Here is a 21,660-nt window from a genome sequence, read left to right on the forward strand (position 1 = left end):
GATGTTTACAGCTGTTTCTCTTCATTTTGATTTGTGGCCCATTAGCAAATGAAGGTTCTGTGAGTTTTTCTCTACTTGGAGGAGGCTTTTTTTTTCCCAGTCGCATTCTGAGTGCCTTCCCACCTTCCGGTCCTGTATCTGACAGTGTTTCTCTGCTATTCATAGAGTTTTCAGTGACCAGCGATTCGAAAATAGTTTGTCACTCTTTTTTTCCTAAAGAGTCTTAAGATATAAGGCAATTATTATAGGCAAGTCTGACAGCTTTACTGACTTGCCCCAAATCCAACAACTGGTAAATACTGGAGGCATGATATGAATTTAGTTTTGTCTGGTTTCTAAAACTTTTAAGTATACCACTGCATCCCTATCATAAATCTTACCTGATAGTTGCCAGATCTCAAACAAATATGGACTTCACTATATGGAGTTAATTGTTGAGATGTACTATCAGAAGAAGGTACAAGAACATCACATGCTTGACAATAGCCAGCTAACCGCTTTTCATCTATGGTACAATGAAGAGATAATGAACCTATCTGTAAAGTAAGAGGGTATACACCATTATCCATTAATGGAACAGAAATAATAGGCTAGTACCCTAATGGTACATCTTAACAGTATGAAATAACGATAACAAAAAATTCAAGGTTGAAGGAACCGTAAACAAACTGCTTTGCAATGCTAATAAAAACCCACTGTCATGGAGTTGATTCTAATTCATAGGGCCCCTAGAAAGAGTAGAACTGCTCCAAAGTGTTTCCAAGGCTGCTTCAAAGAAGCAGACTGCCACATCTTTCTCCTGGGGAGAAGCTGGTGGGTTCTAACTGCTGACCTTTTGGTTAGGAGCCCAGCACTTAGCCAATGAGGAACCAGAGAGCCTTCAACTGATAAACACACAAAAAAGTTTCATCCTTCCTAGTAATTAAGAAAATGAAAACTTAAAAAGAATCTATTTTCATCCATCAAATTGGCAAAGCTTTTTTTTTTTTAACACTCACTGCTGACTAAAGTGCTACTAAGAGAAATGCACTGCAAAGCAATTTGATTTTATGCATTATAGTTATTAAAACATTAATATCTGTTGACATGGTAATTCTACTTTTAGGATACTAACTTGAAAAAGTATCTAAAATCCAAACAATGATTACTTGATATAAAAATATTGCAGCTTTATAATTAAAAACTAGAAAAACAACGCCCAAACATTAAGGAAACAAAGCAAATTACAGTACATCCACATAATGGAATACAATACATTTTAAATGTCTATTAGAAGATTCACGCAAAATATAAAATATGTATAATATGAGCTTAAATGTATAACAATGCACAGAAAAAATACAAATAAAACCAGAAGAAAGTAGTTAAAATGTCAAAAAGGGTTATTTTCCAGGTAGCAGTATCATAGCTGTTTTAAAACTAGCTCTTAATACTTTACTACAATGAATATTTTCTAATGATTAAAAAAATAAATCCATGCAGGAGACAAGCTTGCAGAATGTGCCCTTTAGTTGTTTAAATTATTATATATTCCTGAAGTGTTTTTGTTTACACCTCCGCCCCTCCCACAAAAAAAAAGATGGAATACTGTTGAATGATGATGCATGGACGAGACTGTAATCATTGCAATGAAACAATGGTGTACAACCAATGTTCTCCCATGTAAACCATCATTCAATTCATAATGAAAACTTAAATAAAGTCGTGGAATCAATTAGTCCAACAGACTAAAGGAACTTGTGAACATCAGTCGCCACGACTCTGAGACCTGAAGAACTAGATGGTGCCTGGCTGTTGTCATTACCAACTGCTCTAAAAGGGATCACATTAGAAGGTCCTGGATAGAGTAGCAGAATATGTGGGAAATCTCAAAATTATTTTTAAAAAAGACAGGGATCAGCAAGAGACAGGAGGAACCTGGGACTATGGCCTTAGACCACCCTTCAGATCTGGGAAGGAACTCAGCCTTGTGGCCCAACTTTCAGCCACGCAGTAGATAAGTATGCAGGGGGGACAACAACACTAGTAAGGCATGGTCAATTTCAAAGTTGAGAAGGGATGGGAAAAATGTGTGGAATGAAAACAGGACCCACAAGGAGGAAGTGGGATAACTGTTGTTGCATGAATGGGATTGCAATCGTTGAGATGAAACGCAGTGTATGATTTGTTAAATGTAAAAGTGATGATCTTACCTGTAAACCTTCACTCAATTTACAAAAAAATAAAGGCCAAAATACATACAGACACTTTAAGGGACTAAGTATTATGTGCTTATTATGAGTGTACTTACCTCTGCAATTAGTTCTTTGGTTCTAAAAAATTTTTCTCTAGCATTCTCATAGACAGCTGGATTTATAGATCCTTGCTGAAAGTACACGGCACCCAAATCATAACAGACCTGAAATGGTAATGAATTATCAGTTTGCTAAGTAATTTTTCATGTACTTAAGAGCTGACAAAACTCAAAATTCTCTATCACAACAAAACACAAGCACATATATAAGAAAAAAATATTTTCAATGAGCAGTGAAACAATACTCTCAGTTCCAAGCAACAGAAATCAACTAATTTGTGCAGAAAAAAACAAAATTATTGGTTAAGATTTCAGGAAGCCTACAGAATTATTAGAAAGGTCAAAAATTCAGAATTGATCCCTGGAACCATGAAGGGAGAAGAGTGGGGAGCAGGACCCTACCCAGAGAAGCAGCGATCCCCGAGATGGAGGCAGAGGTGGAACAGCTGGGGACTCGGGACCCAGGAAGGGAGAGGGCCTGCGTGCTGATGACTGATGGGGGGGGTGGGGGGGGCAAGCTGGTAGAATAATTGGTAATGCATGGAAGGGATTGTAACCATGGCAATGAAACAATATATGATAGGATGAATGTAAAACTAATGTTCTCCCATGTACCCATGTAAACTATCACATAATTCACAATAATACTTAAATTAGACAAAAAAAAAAAAAAAAAAAAAAGAGGTAGTTCAGAAAAGCAGGCGCTGTCCATACTGATGGATTTTTCAATGTTATTAACCTTATGTGCTTTAGCTCTTAGTGTGGCTCTGTAGGATCAGCATTGGACAATAAACCACAAGGTTCAGCAGTTCAAACCCACCAGCTGCTCTTTGGAAACCCTACACAGGGTCGTTATGCATCAGAACCGACTCAGTGGCACTTAACAACTTAGTTCTTAAAGACTACCTTGAGAAATTAAGAACAAAATAGTGATTAAACTAGACATGTGAAACTTTGGATTTCATTTTTTCAGGATGCAAACATTTTGAATGTAGATGGCTTTGAGGTTAAAAACACTTACTGTTTACTATATGAGGCTGTACTTTTCTACTGGCTGCACCTGCCCTGTCCCGTTCTCAGTGTAATGCAGGAAGTTGCTTAGAGACCACAGCATGTGTATCAAGAAGTCAGTCCAGTCCCCAGAAACCAGACTGCTCCTGTTCCACACCTTTGTTGTTAGGTGCCATATAGTCAGTACTGACTCATAGCAACCCTACAAACAACAAAGCAAAACAGTGTCCATTGTTGCTGCCACTGTGTCGATCCACACCTACCGGCCTGAATAGGAACCAGGAGCTGATATAATGTTTTCATACCATAAACATTTTTTATTTTAATTTAAAATATGACACTTCATTTGACCAGCTTGATACGAGGCCAAGACCTTTAATTACCTCTCTTTTGAATAAAATGCAAAGGTGAAAAACAAATAATAATTCAGGCTTGAAAAACAAAAGGAGTAAAGGAGGCCATAAGCCAAGATCAAAGCAAAACTGTCCTATTCTTTAAGGACCTAGGAATCTGGCCTAACTTCTCTCTCCAAATCTCTCTGTTCTCCTCCGATTCAGTCACAGTTTCAGTCCTAGAAATGAGCTTCATTCCTCACTCCTTCAACTCCATTAATCTGAGCCATCAGATATCTATGCTTCCTCCAAACTCCTAAGCTGCAATGTCATAGTCTCTGGTACTCATTCATTATGAAACCATGATAGATACTGCTCTGTCCTGGTCAATGAGTCAAGGAGATAAATGCCCCATAGCCTCTAGAATATTGCTTTGAACTACAAGGAAGCTTCAAAAAGTTCATAGAATAATAGAATTAATACTTTTTGAAGTCCCTTCATATTTAATACACAACACATATGAGGTTTGATTTTCATTCTAGAGATCTGTTCCCATCTGGGGGAAAGGAGTGCTAAATGAATAATTATATAAAATATATACCGGTGGTGGTGGTGGTTGTATGCCACTGAATCCGTCCTGACTCACAGCACCCCTGCATAGGGTTTCCGAGGCTGTAAATATTTACCGGAGCAGAAAGCCTCATCTTTCTCTTGTGGAGCAACTGGAAAATTCAAACTGCTGACCCTGCAGTTAGCAGCCCAGCTGGTAATCCAGTACAATAACATATCATTATATATACCTCTGCTTTCTAGACAAAGAACTACAAAGCTATCAAAAAGACAACTATCAAGTTTTACCAACAAGCTATTAAAATGAGTTTAAATTCTATAAATAGAAGTGGTCGATAGTCTAAAACAAAATACCTGAAAATGTCCTAAAAGAGAAGGACACTTTTGGTTTTTTGTTATTGTTAAGTGCCTTTGAATCAGTTTGGACTCATAGTGACCCTGCAGAAGGTTTCCAAAGCTTTTAAATCTGAGGGAGCAAAAAGCCTCATCTTTCTCCCACAAAGCAAATGATGGGCTTAAACTACAAACCTTGTAGTTCAAAGTCCAATATTTTCATATGGATCTCAGTAGGGGAAAATTTACAGATTTTTTTAAAGCATTAGCTAAACTCTATTGAGAATGCACTTTAAAATCTGAATATGCCAGGGAGTGAATATTACTTTTAATTTACTATTCAATAAGCAGGAATTGAAAATTCAGCTTTGTAATTAAAAGTTTATTTGATAAAGTTTTTCTAGTACTAGATGTTTCCTTGGAACTGGTTTTTTTCAGGTCCTAGCCGCTCTTAGAAACCCTATGTAGGGTCACTCTGATGGCACTTAACAACAACAACAACAATCAGTCACTATACTATGATAATCGAATGTGATACTGGTCATTTTTAAACAGACCCTCAGAGATCACGAGATACTGATCAAAAATCCTTCCACATAGAAGTTTCATCAATAATGTATACAGGTCTTCCAATGTCAAAACCTCACTACTCCTACTATAACTTTCTCTCCTTAGGTCTGAAAAAATGGTCTAGAATCATCTCATGTAAAATGTTCTCACCCACTACTTGGCTATAGCTACTTCTGCCTCTTTCAAAATGGGCAACAGTGATGAAAGAAGTCAGACAAATTCACACAACTAAAGAAAGAGAACACAATTTAACAGGAGCTCTTCTAGTTGCCTTCTTTAGGCTATCAACAAATACTTTTAAATTTCTATGATAAATACTAGGTTGTTAAGGATGGCAGTTCAAACCCACCAGCCACTCCGCAGAAGTCATTAAGAGTCTGACTCAATGTCATTTAACAACTATATTCACATGGATTGCTTGTGGTATAGTGGGTTACACACAGGGCTGCTAACCACAAGGTCTGCAGTTTGAATCCACCAGTCACTCGTCAGAAGAAAAATGAGGCTTTCTGTTTCCAAAAAGATTCACAGCCTTGGAAACCCTTCATAGGGTCATTATGAGTGAGGACCAACTCAACAGCACTTAACATTGTGTTCAAAGTTTCGTGCTGGAAAGTGAGAAGCTACAGAATGTATATAAAAAGAGGTCTCAAAGAGTTTATAGTGCAGCAAGGAAAAAGACAATGTATTATTATATCCAATAATAAACATAAACTGAAGGCAGTCAATGGAAATGTGGGCCCAGGGTAACAGAAAGTCAACCTTAAGAACCTTGTATAAAGCTCTACCACTTTTACTAAGGGCCTAGATTTTCTAAGTCTAGCATAGTATTAGGATTTTTAGTTTTGTTTTGTCTTGGTTGTAGGTTTAATTAGATTTCAAATTATATGAATGAACTACAAGTCAGTTATAAAAGTAACTGCATTCTGGTACTTTCATCTCCTTCAGAGACATCAAGTTAAGAGCTTCGTAAGTCAAACTAAAAGAGAACAAGGCAGAAATAAATTATAAACTACTACAATGATTCCATGTAAACTTTTCCCTCTCAGAAATGATTATGCATTGATGAAATACCTGGCACTGCATTTCCTCAGTTTTGATTTTTAATCCAGCGGTAGAACTCTCAGTTTCCCCATTTACCATGCCTGGTTCCATGGCCAATAAATCCAGCGTTCTCATGGTGTGAACATAAAGATCTTTGTTTAATTTAAGGGCCGCCTCTAGTACCAAAATAGAATCAGCAGCTTGTTCTTTTAGCTGTACAAATACAAAAAACAAATCATTAAGAAATAAAAATAGCTGTATCTGATTTAAAAAACCAGGATATATTTATAGACTATTAGTAACTTAGTGTACTGTGCAGAGGAGCTCTGGTAGTGTAGTGGTTACGAATTGGGCTGCTAACCTCAAGGTCGGCAGTTTGAAAACTACCAACTGTTTCACAGGAGAAAGATGAGGCTTTCTACATCTGTAAAGATTTACAGCCTCGGAAACCCTGTACAGGGTCATTATGAGTCAGAGCCGACTCTACGATACTTAACAACAAGGGTACTGTGCTACTGAAAAATATTTTTTTTAACACATCAGGAGCACAATTAAATTTGTTGAAATTAAACTATCGTAAGTGGGAGAAAAAAAATACAACAGTCAGTTCCTCCTGTGAAATTTGGAAAATACAAAGAGGAAGACTGATCTGAGTCCTGGGGTGGTGCTGTAGAATAAAGCACTGGACCTCAAGGTCAGTTTGAACCACAAGGTTGGTGGTTCAAACTCACCAGCTGCTCCTTGGAAACCCTCTATAGTGTCGCTGAATCGAAACCTACTCGACAGCACTTAACAATAATAAACACACAGAAAAGTTTGAGAGTGAAGAAAAATGCTTTAAAGATTTGGAGTATTCCACTGATTTATTCAAGAAACGTTTGTATGCCTGAATGTGCCACCCATTATACTAGTCAATGAATAACACAAATAAAGAGGCAGGCTTTTTGCTTCTATATTCAAATTACTACTGCATATATATTTGTTTTATGTACACAGAGTTTCTTATCTTTCCTCTGCTAACCTGTACAACTTAGAATCACATGACCAATTAAAGCCCAACTTTATTTTACAGTAAAACCCTAAATGTAATTGCCCCCAGGCCTAACAATTCTCATACACCTGTCATTATATGAAGTAGCTGCCAATGTACTTCAGAAATGTTCAAAATTAACTGATGTGAATACTCACCACTTTCAAAATGTTTTCTGTTAATTCTTTCTCCTGCTGCATCTGATTCATACTAAAAGAGAAGTATCAAATGTTACTTACAAGATAAAAATTCAGTAATTAAGAGCAATATTTGCCATAGAACTTAGTTCCAACTCATGGTGACCCTCTATAGAGTTTCCAAGGATATTCAGGTTTGAACATTCGACTTTGTGATTCTCAGTACAGTGCTGATCCTACAGCACGACACCAGGAGTTCATTGGTTCAATTTAGGGAAAAGTATTTTTAATGCCTTTATTGCTTAAAATGCCTTTAAATGCTTAAAATGCCTTTAATGCTTAAAAAAAATCATTATGATACTCCTTTATTTTCCATTACTTTTTATTTGCTTTGCATTAACACACACACACCTCAGTGTAAAAGTTAAATTGGTGTGGTTGTTGTTAAGGGCCATTACTTAAGTTGGTTCTGACTCATAGTGACTTTGTACAGGGTTTCTGAGGAACAGGTGGTGGGTTTGAACTGTTGACCTTGTGGTTCACAGTCCAGTGTTGATCCTACAGTGCCACACCAGGTCTCCAAAAGTCAAACTGCTTCTGGGCAAAAAAAAAAAAAGCTCATTTATATTAGATTATATAACACGTGCTCTAACTTCACAATGAAACTGAATTTAAGAATTAACCTTAAAGCTACAGATATAATCAAATATTATTTTAAATTTCTTCCCAGTGGGCTTTTTTTAAAGAGCAAACTTTAAAAAGAGAGGGAGGAGCCTATACAGTACTAATGGACAATGCTGATCTTTAATTCTGTAAGTTTTAATGCTTGTCAGCTGTAGAATTTCCCCCTAAAAATCCTTCATGTTTCTTATCAATTATTATAGCTAACTAAAGTCTAAACAAATATTTGTATATATCAAAGAACTAATATACTCTTTAAAAACAATTTAATTACATGAAAATTATCTTAATATTTTTAAGTAGGTCAGTTAGTTATTTATCAAGAGGACAGCAAAATTCAAAAAGTACTCCCCTTCTATTGTTGAGTTCTCTACTCTAGATATCTACAGCACTATCCCTGGGTTAACCCAGTTGGCTGCTAAGCAATACGTGTTAGAAGAAAGGCCTGGTGATCTACCTCTGAAAATCAGTCACTGTAAAGCCTACAGAGCACAGTTCTACTCTGCACACGGGGTTACCACGAGTCAGAGTCAACTCAACAGTAACTGGCTACAGTACTACCTGATTCCAATCAAATCTGTCATGCAATTTCCTGACCTCCTGCCCGCCAATTTCTGTATCAAGAATTATTAAAAACTTGTAAAGCATTTTTAATTCTCAAGAAAAAAATGTCAAGTAAAGATCATCTCTGCCAACTTACACACTTAACTGAGGGGGTCCAGGTTTCACCTGTTTGACAGGAAAACTACTCTGAACAATTGTCCTAATTGCCCTGTAGAAAAGACAGGAAAAAGGAAACAATACATTATAAATATGTCTTTCACTATTTCTTTCATGTACCCTTAGAATTGCCTTATAAATTATCTGAGAAGTTTTAATTAACATATAATAACTACTTTATAAATCATCCAGTTTGTTTTTTAGAATGCTATTCATCTATGCTGCCAGTCACAGAAATTGTCCCCGTCATCAGACTCACAGTTCCTAACCCTCTGACAGCTATCTGGCGCAGAAAGGATCTCTTAAAAAGATACCACTGAAAACCAGTGCTCAGTTAGACAAAGGGTGCCCAACACACTGTGGTTTACACAAAGTTACCATCTGTTGTAGAGAAGGATAGCCATGGTAGTGGTTGGAGGTAAAGTAGCCAGATCCATGTCTACATGCTTTGTCCCAGGAGGAACTTTACTGATGCACAGCAATTCATTGAGCAGCATATTCAACACTGGAACTGACAAACTTAAAAGGGAGGGAAAAACACAATCAAGGAGAGGTATATGTCTTTACATCAGCCATATACAAAGCAAAAATACATCAAATCAACTACATGATTAAAGAACTGAATCTTCAGGGGCATTTTAATACTCTAAATCTCAACAACTTGAATGAAAATACATTTACCTATCAAACTTGAAAAGAGTTAAAACTTTTTGTTATAAAAACATGTGAACAGATACAAAAGTAGACAAAGTACAGAAACCCTGGTGGCACAACAGTTAGACACTTGGCTGCTAAATGAAAGGTCAGTGGTTCAAGCCCATCTGGTGATTCAGCTCCCATAAAGAGTACAGCCTAGGAAACCCTATAAGGCAGTTCTTCTCTGTCAGAGAGGATTCTTGGTCAGAATTGACTTACTGGTACACAACAGCGACGACAGAGCAACATAACAAATTCCCATGTACTCATCATCCAGCAACTCGAGGCCAATCTCATTTCATTGCTGTCCTTACTCACTTCCCTTCTTCTGATAGGATTTTGAAATTCCCAGTATTAAATCATTTCTTTCATAAATATTTCAGAATGTGCCCAGAATATTAACGCTTAATCACAGTATGAATTCCACAGCTAGAAAATGTAATAATTACAATCAAATATACAATTAATGTGCAATTTTCCAATTATCACACAGACATCATACTTTTTAGATATACTGCTATCTGCTGATCTTTCTTGAGGTTCAATCTTTGTTGTTATTGTTAAGTGCAGTCGAGTTGGTTCCAACTCATAGCAATCCTAGACAGGGTTTCCAAGGAGCAGCTGGTGGGTTTGAATGACACTTTGTGATTAGCAGTCAAATGCTTATCCTACAGCGCCACACCAGGATTTTTTTGTATTTATTGCTATCTGTTGATCTTTCTTGAGACCAAATCTATAGGTCCTCTCAAAGAATAAAATGGGTCTTCTGCCTTTTCAAATTATAATACTTAAAGCTGCAGATAATGTGGTAAAAAGGTTTTGCTTTTTATTTGTGTTCATACTACTGATGAAAGTGCAAACTAGTGTACCTCTCTGGAACGCCATCTAGCTAATACAAACCATATGCCTTAAAAATGTGCATATCACATGCCATAGCAGTTTAAAATCCATAGTAAGAATACAATTCAAATGCACATAAACCTTATGGGAAAACCTTATGGGCCCTGTGACTTAGACTAGTGAAAAATTGGAAACAAACTAAATTACTGTCAATGGAGGAATCATTAATAAAATATCCATATAAGGAAATAATCTGTAAAAAATGAAATTGTTTAATATTCAAGATAATGATTAAGTGCAAAACAAACAAAGCAGAAATCAAAACTGTATAAAAGGTATTATCACAATTTTGGTTAAAAATACAGAGAAATAAATTTTTTAAAAATACATAGAGAAAAAAAACACAACAAAAATACACTCAAAATGTTTAAAGTACTTCTCCCCTATTATTTCCTATTTTCTGTATTTTTCCAAATTTTCTATAATAAACAGGTATTTCTTTTTAAAGTGTTAGGGAAGGGGATTAAAAATAAAGCACTTCCTAAACATAGCATTATTTGTAAACAAATAATACTGATTCTAACAAGACATTTTAATAGTTTGTTGTTGTTGTTGTTAAGTGCCATCGAGTCGGGTCCGACCCATAGCGACCCTGTACAGGGTTTCCGAGGGTGTAAATCTTTACGGGAGTAGAAAGCCTCATCTTTCTCCCGCGGAGCAGCTGGTAGTTTCAAACCGCTGACCCTAAGGTTCGCAGCCCGATTCGTAACCACTACGCTACCAGAGCTCAAGAGATAGTAATTGCTTTGTGATTAGTAAACCTAATTGTATTATTCAATGGCAATTCATTCATAATATATAAAAAACACTATTAATTTTTATTCATTTCTTTAAAAATGAAAAAGAAAAACAGAAACATTTCAAACACTTTAAGGGAAAAAAACTCTTAAGATGTGAATTTTCTCTAATTATCACATTAAAAAAAATTAAACTGCCTTATTACTAAAAACATCATTAATGGTTTAAAATAGCTTACTTACAAGTAAAATTAACATCACTGATTTTTAGTCATGTATTTTGGAGTTATTTAAATTCATCTAACATTCAAATACTTTTTCTTATACCTTTTGGGAAACACTTGCATATTTTATTTAAAATATATATAAAGATAATTTTCACCTTAAGGGTATGTATATGAGTGTGGCTATGTGGAGAAAGAGATTATACATACATAAGTCTTTAAAATACAGAAATGAACCAAAATATTTAAATAGTACTACATATGAAATTTCACATAAATCTTATATACCTTTTCTCTAATATGTCTAAGTCCCACTTCAAATGTGCAGCAACTTTAAGAGCAAGCAGTTTTAAAATACGATTTCTCTTGTTATCTGGTGGAGGCTGAACCTGGTTTTGCTCATTAACTGAAGGTTTGGAAGCTTGCTCCAAAAACTGAACAATAAGTTGGACTGGTGCAGGATCTAGGATTTAAAAATACATAAGTTCTTAAAATTAAGTTTTAATTATAAAACTGAAAACCGATTCACTTTTGTGGCTACAAAAGAAATCCAAACAACTGTATATATTGTTTTAATGACTAAGGACTGATTTCTAAGAATTGTGCTCTCCAAAAGGATAAATATTATATGAGACCAATGTTGTAAAAGTTAAGAAAAGGTTTTCTTAATACAAGAAGCAATCAATGATAGTTATGGGAGAGGGAAAATTATTCATGGGCAAGACAGTTGCTGTTGTTGTTGTTAAGTGTAGTGCAGTCAGTTCTAACTCATAGTGACCACATATAGGGTTTCCAAGTTGGTGAACTTGAATGACTGGCCTTGGGCTACAGGGTAGACACATGTTACCATGGGTGACAGGGCAGGCAATATACAAGTGGGAGGTTAACAGAGGAAAGATGAAGGAAGTGGAAGACAGGGAAGAATGCAATAGAGTGAAACGAAATAAATATTGTTAACTGTTGGTACATGGATTACAACCCTTGTAATGAAGCCAAGTATATGATGGGCTGAATGTAAAACTAATGATCTGCTCTGTAAACCTTCACTCAATTCAGAATAAAGTTTTTTAAAAAAGCAAAAAACAATAAAATAAAAAGAATTATACTCTCTAAGATTAAAGGGACTATTAGGAATCATAAGGAGAATCATAAAAATAAAAGCAGAAGAAAGCATTTTACATGGAAGAGCATTTAACCATAATGGTTATAGATTTCCAGTAAAGCAACTCTGCCAATGAGAGGAAAGAGAAGATTTTAAGGGTTATTGTTTGCACATTTAATAATGAGACCTCCCTCAAGTTACCTGTTTCCTTCGATGGAAAATAAAGGCCACCACTAACCTCAGCAGATTATTTTGAGGACTGAATTCAAAAAAAGAACAAATGTATACATGGTATACATTCTGGTACCCAGAAGGTACTCAACACAAGTTTGTCAAAAGGAATGACTCAAAACGATAACATGGGTAGTGGAGTCCTGGTATGGCGCTGTGGGATTAAAGCACTGGACCACATGGTCAGCTTGAACCACAAGGTTAGTAGTTCAAACCTCACCAGCCACTCATTGGAACCTCTCTCTATACACGGTCGCTGAGTCGAACTAACTCGAAGGCACTAAACTCCAACAATGTGGGTGGTGAAACTACTCAAACAAAATACAGGTGCTCTGGTAGCACAGTGGTTATGAATCCCGCCAGTTGGAAACTAACAGCTGTTCCGCGGGAGAAAAATGAGGCTTTCCGCTCCTGTAAGGATTTACAGCCTCAGAAACCCTGTACAGGGTCGCTAGAGTCGGAACCGACTCCACGGCACATAACCACTACCACCATAGGATTAGCAAGGTCAGCGGTTCAAGCTCACCAGCCACTCCTCAGAAAACCTATACAGGATTGCTATCAACGGCACTTTACAGCAACAAGATCAGCAGTTCAAACCCATCAATCACTCCTAGGAAAAACTACACAGGGTCACTGAATTGGAACTGATTCAAACGCACTTACAATAAAGTCTGTATCAGTTAGGCAGAACAAAATATTTGGATCTGACCATGTCAGTAATATGCCATTCAAAGCAATTACCTTTACATACCAGTACCTCTATCCAGATGTCCTTTAGAGGACTAAGGTGCACATGACCCTTGGTATTTTCAATATCCTCATATACCTGTGAAAAGCTGGACAGTGAATAAAGAAGACCGTAGAGGAACTGAAGCATTTGAGTCATGGTGTTATAGGAGAAGATTAAAAGTACCATGGAACAAGCAAATCTGTGTCGAAAGTACTGCCAGAATGCTCCTTAGAAGCCAGAATGGCTAGACTTCATCTCTCACACTTAGGATCAGTCCTTGGAGAAGGAAGGACATAATGCTTGGTAAAGTGGAGGGTCAGCGAAAAAGAGGAAGACCCCCAACAAGATAGCTTGGCACAGTGACAGCAGCAATGGGTTCAAGATTAACAACGATGTGACGTTGACGCGGGACCAGACAGCGTTTCGTTCTGTAGTGCATAAGTCGCTAAGAGTCGGAATCGACTCTACAGCACCTAACAACCACCTTCTTCCAAAAAATCTGGCTTTTTCCTCCTTCCCCAGTAACCCCATTTTACTGGCATGTTAATCACGATCTTCATAATACAATAGCCATATTGTTCCGGGTTTCCAAGATTTTAATTTACAGCACAATTTGGAATGTAACAAAGTGTCTCCGAGTCGGGTCCGACTCACAGCGACCCTGTATAAGATTTCCAAGGCTGTAACCCTTTCTATCGCGGATAGGCTGGTGGGCTCGAACCGCTGACTTGTGGCTCGAAGTCCTGTGTTTATCGTACAGAGAGCTCCCGTTGGAATATAATTGCCATCGAGTCGGTTCTGATAATGAGAGTCAGTAAAATCTCATTGAGAAACAAAGCAATTAAAAAGAACCTAAAATAAAACTAATCAGCGTCAGGTTCAGCACTACAAGACTTGGTATCTCCCCCATTTCCCCAAATCTATAGCAGCCCGGGTTCCGTAAAAGGGAGGTTTAGGTCCGGTCTCTCGAATCCAAGTAACGACAAGACCCCCTCGCAAGCGCTAAAACCTCAAAGGACCCAAAGGCAAGGGGCTGACGACACCGAGCCCACCACTCTTGCGGAGGCGAGTTTGTTTTGTTTCGGACCCTCAGTGCAGGCCCACGCTTCAGTGGCTGGGGAGCAGCGGAGACCGGGAAGGTGCAGATGGCTGCACGCGCAGCGCTTACCCGGGCAAGGCTTGCGCAGATGTTTCTCCAACAGCGACTCCTCCAGCAGGAACTCGAACCAGCTGGTCTGCGGCGGGGTGCAGGGCCGGCTGGAGGTGGCTGCCTCCCGGTCCGCCGCCTCCGCGCTCATCCTGCCCCCACCGCCGCTACCCCCAGGAATGCTTCCCGGCTCCAACCTGACACTCGGATGCAGGCCCGGGTCTGTGATCTGCCGAACGGCCCAAAAAGAGGCCGCCGCGAGCACTCAGAGTGAGCACACTCAAACAGTACCGACAAACCACACAACTCAAAATGGCGGAACAACCCAGCCAAAGCTTGGACTACTGGTTGCGCCTCTCTGCCGCCTCTGCCGCGCCTCTAAACCAATCCTGGTTCGAGTTGGAGAGAAAAAGGGCGGTGCCACGTCTAAGACTACGCCTCTTGTAAGGTCCTGGTGGAGCTAGGTTGCAGGTGTTCTCTTCTAACCTGGGAATTTATCAGCTAGAAAAATGAGATAACCGCATCTAGACTTGTAACGAGCCTCAATGTTTTCATAAAAATCAGTTAACATGACAGGTCTAGGCAAACCGTGACCCAGATGAAGATTATCTTCAGTGCTTTCAACGCCCCCGTTTCCAAGATTTCCTTCCACTGAGTCCTTTAGTTGATGCTCCCAACTCTGGTTTCCTGCATTAGTGTCACTCCGCCTCACATTTCGTTGTAGTAATCCAAATCCTGTTTCTCAGAACTGTCAATATTTGTGCGTGTGTGTGTGTGTGTTAAGTGCTGTCGAGTGAATTCCACTCATAGTGACCCTGTATAGTGTTTCCAAGGAGCAGCTGGTGGGTTTGAATCGCTGATCTTGTGGTTAGCAGCGCTACACTAGGACTCTATATTAGTTAACTTTCTAGGGCCATAGGATAAGTGCTGGATCTCAAGGTCAGTTTGAACCAAAAGGCGGATGTTCAAACCCACCAGCCTCTCCTCCGAAAGCCTATACAGCGTTGCTATGAGTCGCAACTGACTCTATGGAACTTAACAACCAAAAAACAACAATCCTCTAGATATCCCCACTACAGATATTAACCCCATTTTATATTTACCTACATTCTGTAATTTGTTTTAGTAATTAACAAGTGGTTAAATTGCAAACAAACATAAAAATAGACCTTGAATTGATTAAACGTGCAAGCCTTTGGATAGGTTATTTAATTTCCCTGAGTCTTAGTCTAAGAAACCCTGGTGGCTCAGTGGTGAAGTTGTCTTTAAGTACCCTAGAGTCTGTTCCAACTCATAGCGACCCTGTATAGGGTTTCCCAGGAGCTGCTGGTGAGCTGGAACCGCCGATCTTGCAGTTCAAAGGGCTTTGCAGTCTGGCGTATTAACCCACAACGTCACACCAGGACTCCAAACAACAGCGAGATATCATCTCACACTACTATTAACAGTGAAATTAAAAAAAAAAACAGAAAACAAAAAATGTTGGTAAGGGTGTGGAGAGATTAGGATGCTCTTACATTGCTGGTGGGGCTGCAACCACCGTGGAAAATGGCACAGTACTGCCTCAGAAAGTTGGAAATAGAAATGCCATATGACCAATCAATCCCTCTACTTGGCATATATATATATAGATAAAAAATAAGAGCTAGGACACAGTAGATATATGCACATAAATGTTCATCACAGCACTACATTCACAATAGAAAAAAATGAATACAGCTTAAATGCCCATCAATGGAAGAATGAACAAACAAACTGGTATATACACACAATGGGGTACTAATGTTGAAGAATAACAATGAATCTGTGAAATACTTCCTAACATAAATGAACCTGGAGGACATCGTGCTGAGTAAAATTAGTCAATCATGAAAGGACAAATATTGTATGAGTTCACTTTTGTAAAAACTCAAGTTTTTCATGCAATAAAAAACATTCTTTGATGGTTACCAAGAGTGGGAGGGAAGGGAGAGTAATTCACTAGAGAGCAGACACATGTTAACTCAGGTGACAAGCAGGTACAAGAGGGAAGTTGGCAGAAAAAATTATAAAAACAAGTTAAGACACAGGGAGGTATATGCAAGGGATACAGGGGATAGTGGTAAACTGTGTTACATACACAACCTGAAACAACAGTGTTCTGCAGTAGATACATGGACAGATACACAGGCTGAATGGGTCTGGGAGGAAAAGTAGGACTATATCCACAAATAAATTAAAAGAGGATATTACCTGGGTATTTACCTTTCCTACAAACATACTTCTGAATGTGTTGGAGCATACAGTTGGAAAAGCAAAGAAAACTTCTTAGATATTATCAAACATTTTAAGGCAATGAGGTGCTCGACCTGGGAGCTCAGGACCATATCTCAGGGGACACTATAGTCAATTACCATAACATAGTCCACAAAGACCATGTCTATATCCTACTTTGGGGAGCAGCATCTGGGATCTTAAGAGCTCATAAGCGACCATCTAAGGTGCAGCTATTGTTCTCCCTGTGTGCCGAAGAAAGAAGAGTGATGAGAATTGAAGAGGCTGAGAATCAATGAGTCCAATGGCCTAATGGAACATGTGAATATCAGAATCTATGACTCTGAGTTCAGAAGAACTAGACAGTGCCCAGCTACCACTACCAACCACTCTAAGAGGGATCACATTAGGAGGCTCCAGATAAAATGGAAGAAATTATAGAACAAAACTTAAAATTATTTTTATGAAAAGACCAGAATTACTGGTCTGAAAAAGACTGGAGAAACCTGAAATAATGGCCCTTAACCACCCTACAGTTCTGGAAAGAAAGTAGCTCTCATGTCCCAATTTTCAGCCAAGCAGTAGGTAAGTATGTAGAGAGGACAACAACATAAGTAAGTCATGCTCACCATGCAATGGTCATTCAAAATAAAAAAAGGCAACATTTACATAAGGAAGGGATAGGAAGGTACATGGGAAGGAAATAGGAAGTACAGGGAGGAAACAAGATTACTATTGTTGCAGGGAGGGGGTTGCTATCATTGAAATGAAACAAAATGTGTGATTTGTTGAATGTAAAACTGATTATCTTGTCTGTAAACCTTCATTCATAAAGTTTTAAAGATTAAGCTCTGATTTCTCAGCAGAAGTCATGCAGGTAAGAAGACAATGTAACAACGTATACAAAACCCTGAAAACAAATCATTGCAAACCAAGAATTATATATATCCAGCAAAACTGACCATCAAATATGTTGGCAAAATTAGGTCATTTTCAAACAAACAGAAATTAAAAGAATTTGTAAAAACCTGACCAATCTTATAAAAAATATAAAAGGAAATTCTTTGGACAGAGAACCAACAACAGGAGACAACCTGCGCCTAACCTGATAGAGACACAGAAGGAACCTAACAGCCAGCCTAAAGCATCCCAACACCTGACACTTGAATCAGTACACCATCAAAAAGGGTGCAAAATAGGTGCTACCTAGACCCTACCACCAATACAAATTAAACCTGAGGGAAATAAGCCAAAAGCCTAATAAAGAGGTAGAAAGAACAGAAAGCCAGAGCTTGCCCGCGTCTTTGCTTCTAAGTAGTGTACTATTCATAGCTTAATAAATTGCTACTTGCTGCTTTGTCTGTGTGCGCTGTTTGCGCTAACCTCAAGTGGGTCTTGCTAAACCTGCAGAAGTCAAGTTATTGGCCCCTAACATAACCTACATAACAATATCACCTAGATTTAACCCAGATATGTTGTTGTTGTTTAGTGCTGTCAAGTTGATTCCGACTATAGTGACCCTGGATAGTGTTTCCATGACTGATGGATTTGAACTGTCGAACCTACAGTTCAAACCAACCTTACAGCCTACTGTTTATCCTACAGTCACGCCAGGACTCTCAATCCAGATATTACTGTTGTTACTGCTAGGTGCCATTGAGTCAGTACCAACTCAGAGCAACTCTATGCATAACAGAACGAAATAACTTCCTGGTCCTGGGCCAACCTCACAAGTGTTACTACAGTTGAGCCCACTGATGCCGCCGCTGTGCCAATCCATCTTTCTGGGTGTCTTATTCTTTTTCTCCAACCCTCCAATTTACCAAATATGATCTCGTTCTTCAGGGACTGGTCCCTCCTGACAATATGTCCAAAGTATGAGAGATGAAGTCTTACCATCCTGGCTTCCAAGGAACACTCTGGCTGTACTTCTTCCAACACAGATTGGTTTGTTCTCTTGGCAGTCCATGGTACTTTTAATCTTCTCCAACACCATAACTCAAATGCATCAATTTTTCTATGGTCTTCCTTATTCACTGTCCAACTTTCGCATGCATATGAGGTTATTGTTGTTCTGATTTTTTTTCTTCTTCTTCTGTTACTCAGTAGTTTTTAAGCAGGAAAATGTTTCCATTTTTTCAATATATATATAATTTTTTGTGAATCCTCTTATTGTTGATTTCTAGTCTTAGAGTGTTGTGACCTAAGATGCTTTGTAGTGCTTTCATGTTTCTAAATTTATTAAAGCCTCATTACGTTTTTAAAAATAGAAAGCATACAAATATGTTCTCTGAACCCAAGGGAATGAAATTAGAAATCAATAACAAAGAAAGTTGGGGATTTCCAAATATGTCAAGATTAAACAACACATTCTTATATAACTAATAGATGAAAGATGTCACAAAAAAGTTAGAAAGCATTTTTCGATGCCTAGAGATGAAGACACAACATATCAAAACTTAAAGGATTTACAGGAAATATTATATAACTATAATGTCTGAGCAGAAGCTCTGGTAGCATAGTGGTTACGAATTGGGCTGCGAGCCACAAGGTCAGCAGTTCAAAACTACCAGCTGTTCCGTGGGAGAAAGATGAGGCGTTCTGCTCCCGTAAAGAATTACAGCCTCGGAAACCCTGCACAGGGTCGCTATGAGTCAGAACAGACTCCACAGCACACAACAACAACAACATAATGTCTGGGCAATTTTTTTTTTAAGTCTCAAATCAGTAACCAATCCTTTCACCTTGTTTATTGCTGTTGTTAGGTGCTATCGAGTTGGTACTGACACATAGAGACCTTATGTACAGCAGAATAAAACACTACCCGATCCTGGGACCTAGGGCTGAGAGTGAAGTGGCCAACTGGTCTGAATTGAGGTGGGGAGGGGGCATGCATGAACTCCCAAACTTCCAGATACTTCCCATTTGACCTAGCTTGGATGGCTAGCTATCAAGAAGTTGACCAGATGAAAATAAAGATGCTTGATAATGTGAACAAGTGTAAATTTCTACAATTTGGTGAACTGGGCCTTTGCTTATAGATGCAGTTGCTCAAAATTCCAACTGGAATGGAGGAATTCTTCATATCAAGGAATAAACTTGTTTCCTCAGTGCACTAGGTTGATAATGAGGGGGAATGTAGACATTGGCTATCAAAAAATGGGTGGGCTATATAGGCACAAAGTGGCTAGTTTACAAGCTTTCATGAGTGCACTTAATTTCAGGAGAACCCCTATTGAATAGTTTTCCTCTTCTAGATGGATCTGGTGAAAGAAGATAGGTAATAACAGTGATAGAATTTTATCATCAATTGTAATTATTAGCAAGAGTGTGATTGTCAAAACTTTAATTGTAGATGTATAATTAAAGGGGACAGGGGGAGAGTAGTTATATTTCAGGAACAGAGGATCCCAGGACCATCAAGAAGTAAGAGCAGGAGTGGAGTGTGAGAACCTTAACTAGAAAAGTGGAGATGGTGGCAGAGGTGGTGGCATGGACAGACAGAGCATATGCAGGCTCTACACCCATGGACTGAGTAAGGCTGTGTGCCTTTGAGGAGAAGGCTGGCTTGCAGAATGTGCCCTTTGGACATTTAAATGAATATATTTACTTTTTGTTATGTATGTGTACATTAAATATTTTTACTTTATTCATTTGTGAAATATAAGATGTAAATGGGGAGCCACAGGGAGGAAATAGGACAATTGTTGTTGCAGGCAGGGAATTGTAATCACTGAGCTAAAGCAATGTGAAGTGCGGGACCCTACCCAGAGAAGCAGTGATGCCAGAGATGGAGGCAGAGCCGATGACGTGGAGAGATGGAGGGCTGGGGACTTTAGACCCAGAGAGGGAGAGGGGCTGTGTGTTGACGGCTGGGGGGGCAGGCTTGCAGGGTATACCCTTTGGTTGGTGGATGGAACAATATACGATCGGATAAATGTAAAGCTAATGTTCTCCCATGTAAACTATCACTTAATTTACAAAACATTAAAAAATTTACAGTCTCATAAACCCTATACACAGTTGCTAAGAATCAAAACCTACTGTTGTTAAGTACCATGGAGTTGGTTCCAACTCATAATGACCCTGTACAGGGTTTCTGAGGCTGTAAATCTTTACGGGAACAGAAAGTCTCATATTTTTCCTGTGAAATGGCTGATAGTTTCAAACAGCCGACTTTGAGATTGGCAGCCTGATGCATAACCACTACGCTACCAGAGCGCCTTCAAAACCTACTAGAAGGCACTTAAAGGGAACAATGTTATTAAGTGCTGTGGATTAAGTTCCAACTTGTTTCAAGTCTATGTACAACACATCAAAATACAGGCTGGTCCTGCACCAGCCTCACAATTGTTACGTATATATACACATTTTTTATACATATATGTATAATATATATTATATATATATACACACACACATATAAATAACCATCCTCACAATTGTTATGTTTGGGCCCGTTGTTGCTGTCACTACATCAGTTTTATCTTGTTGGAGTCTTGTTGATCCTCCGTTTTACCAAGCATGATGTCCTTCTCTAGGGTCTGACCCCTCCTGAGAAAACGTCCAAAACACGAAAGATGAAGTTGCATCATCGTCACTTCTAAGGAGCATTCCGACTGTATTTGTACCAAGACAGATTTGTTTGTTGTTCTGGCAATCCATGGTACTTTTAATATTCCTTTTTACTACCATACACATAAGGCAATTGACAATACCATGTCTTGCATCAGGTGCCCCTTAGTCATTTCTCTACATTTTTAAAGATAACTTTTGCAGATCTGCCTAATGTAATATGTAGTTTGATTTCTTTTTTTTTTTTAAGGTTTTTATTGTGGATCAACTATCAACACTCGCGGAAGTAGCAGTCAAGAGATCAGACGACGTATTGCACTGGGCAAATCTGCTGCACAGGA

The 21,660-nt window shown here is 38.4% G+C and overlaps 1 protein-coding gene across 1 annotated transcript in view; it reads right to left on the reverse strand.

Annotated features, from left to right (window-relative positions):
- The window catches only part of INTS8 (integrator complex subunit 8), an 83,289-nt gene extending 68,647 nt beyond the window's left edge, over window positions 1–14,642 (reverse strand). The window contains exons 1-8 of the mRNA XM_006859210.1: window positions 14,513–14,642; window positions 11,567–11,741; window positions 9,100–9,240; window positions 8,702–8,773; window positions 7,342–7,393; window positions 6,184–6,366; window positions 2,291–2,398; window positions 381–536 (exon numbers count right to left, since the gene is read on the reverse strand). Of these exons, the coding sequence (XP_006859272.1) occupies window positions 381–536; window positions 2,291–2,398; window positions 6,184–6,366; window positions 7,342–7,393; window positions 8,702–8,773; window positions 9,100–9,240; window positions 11,567–11,741; window positions 14,513–14,642 (1,017 nt within the window). The remainder of the gene's footprint in view (window positions 1–380; window positions 537–2,290; window positions 2,399–6,183; window positions 6,367–7,341; window positions 7,394–8,701; window positions 8,774–9,099; window positions 9,241–11,566; window positions 11,742–14,512) is intronic.
- Window positions 14,643–21,660: the final 7,018 nt, after the last annotated feature.

This window comes from Chrysochloris asiatica, unplaced genomic scaffold (assembly GCF_000296735.1).
Source record: "Chrysochloris asiatica unplaced genomic scaffold, ChrAsi1.0 scaffold00031, whole genome shotgun sequence".
NCBI classification, from domain to species: domain Eukaryota; kingdom Metazoa; phylum Chordata; class Mammalia; order Afrosoricida; family Chrysochloridae; genus Chrysochloris; species Chrysochloris asiatica.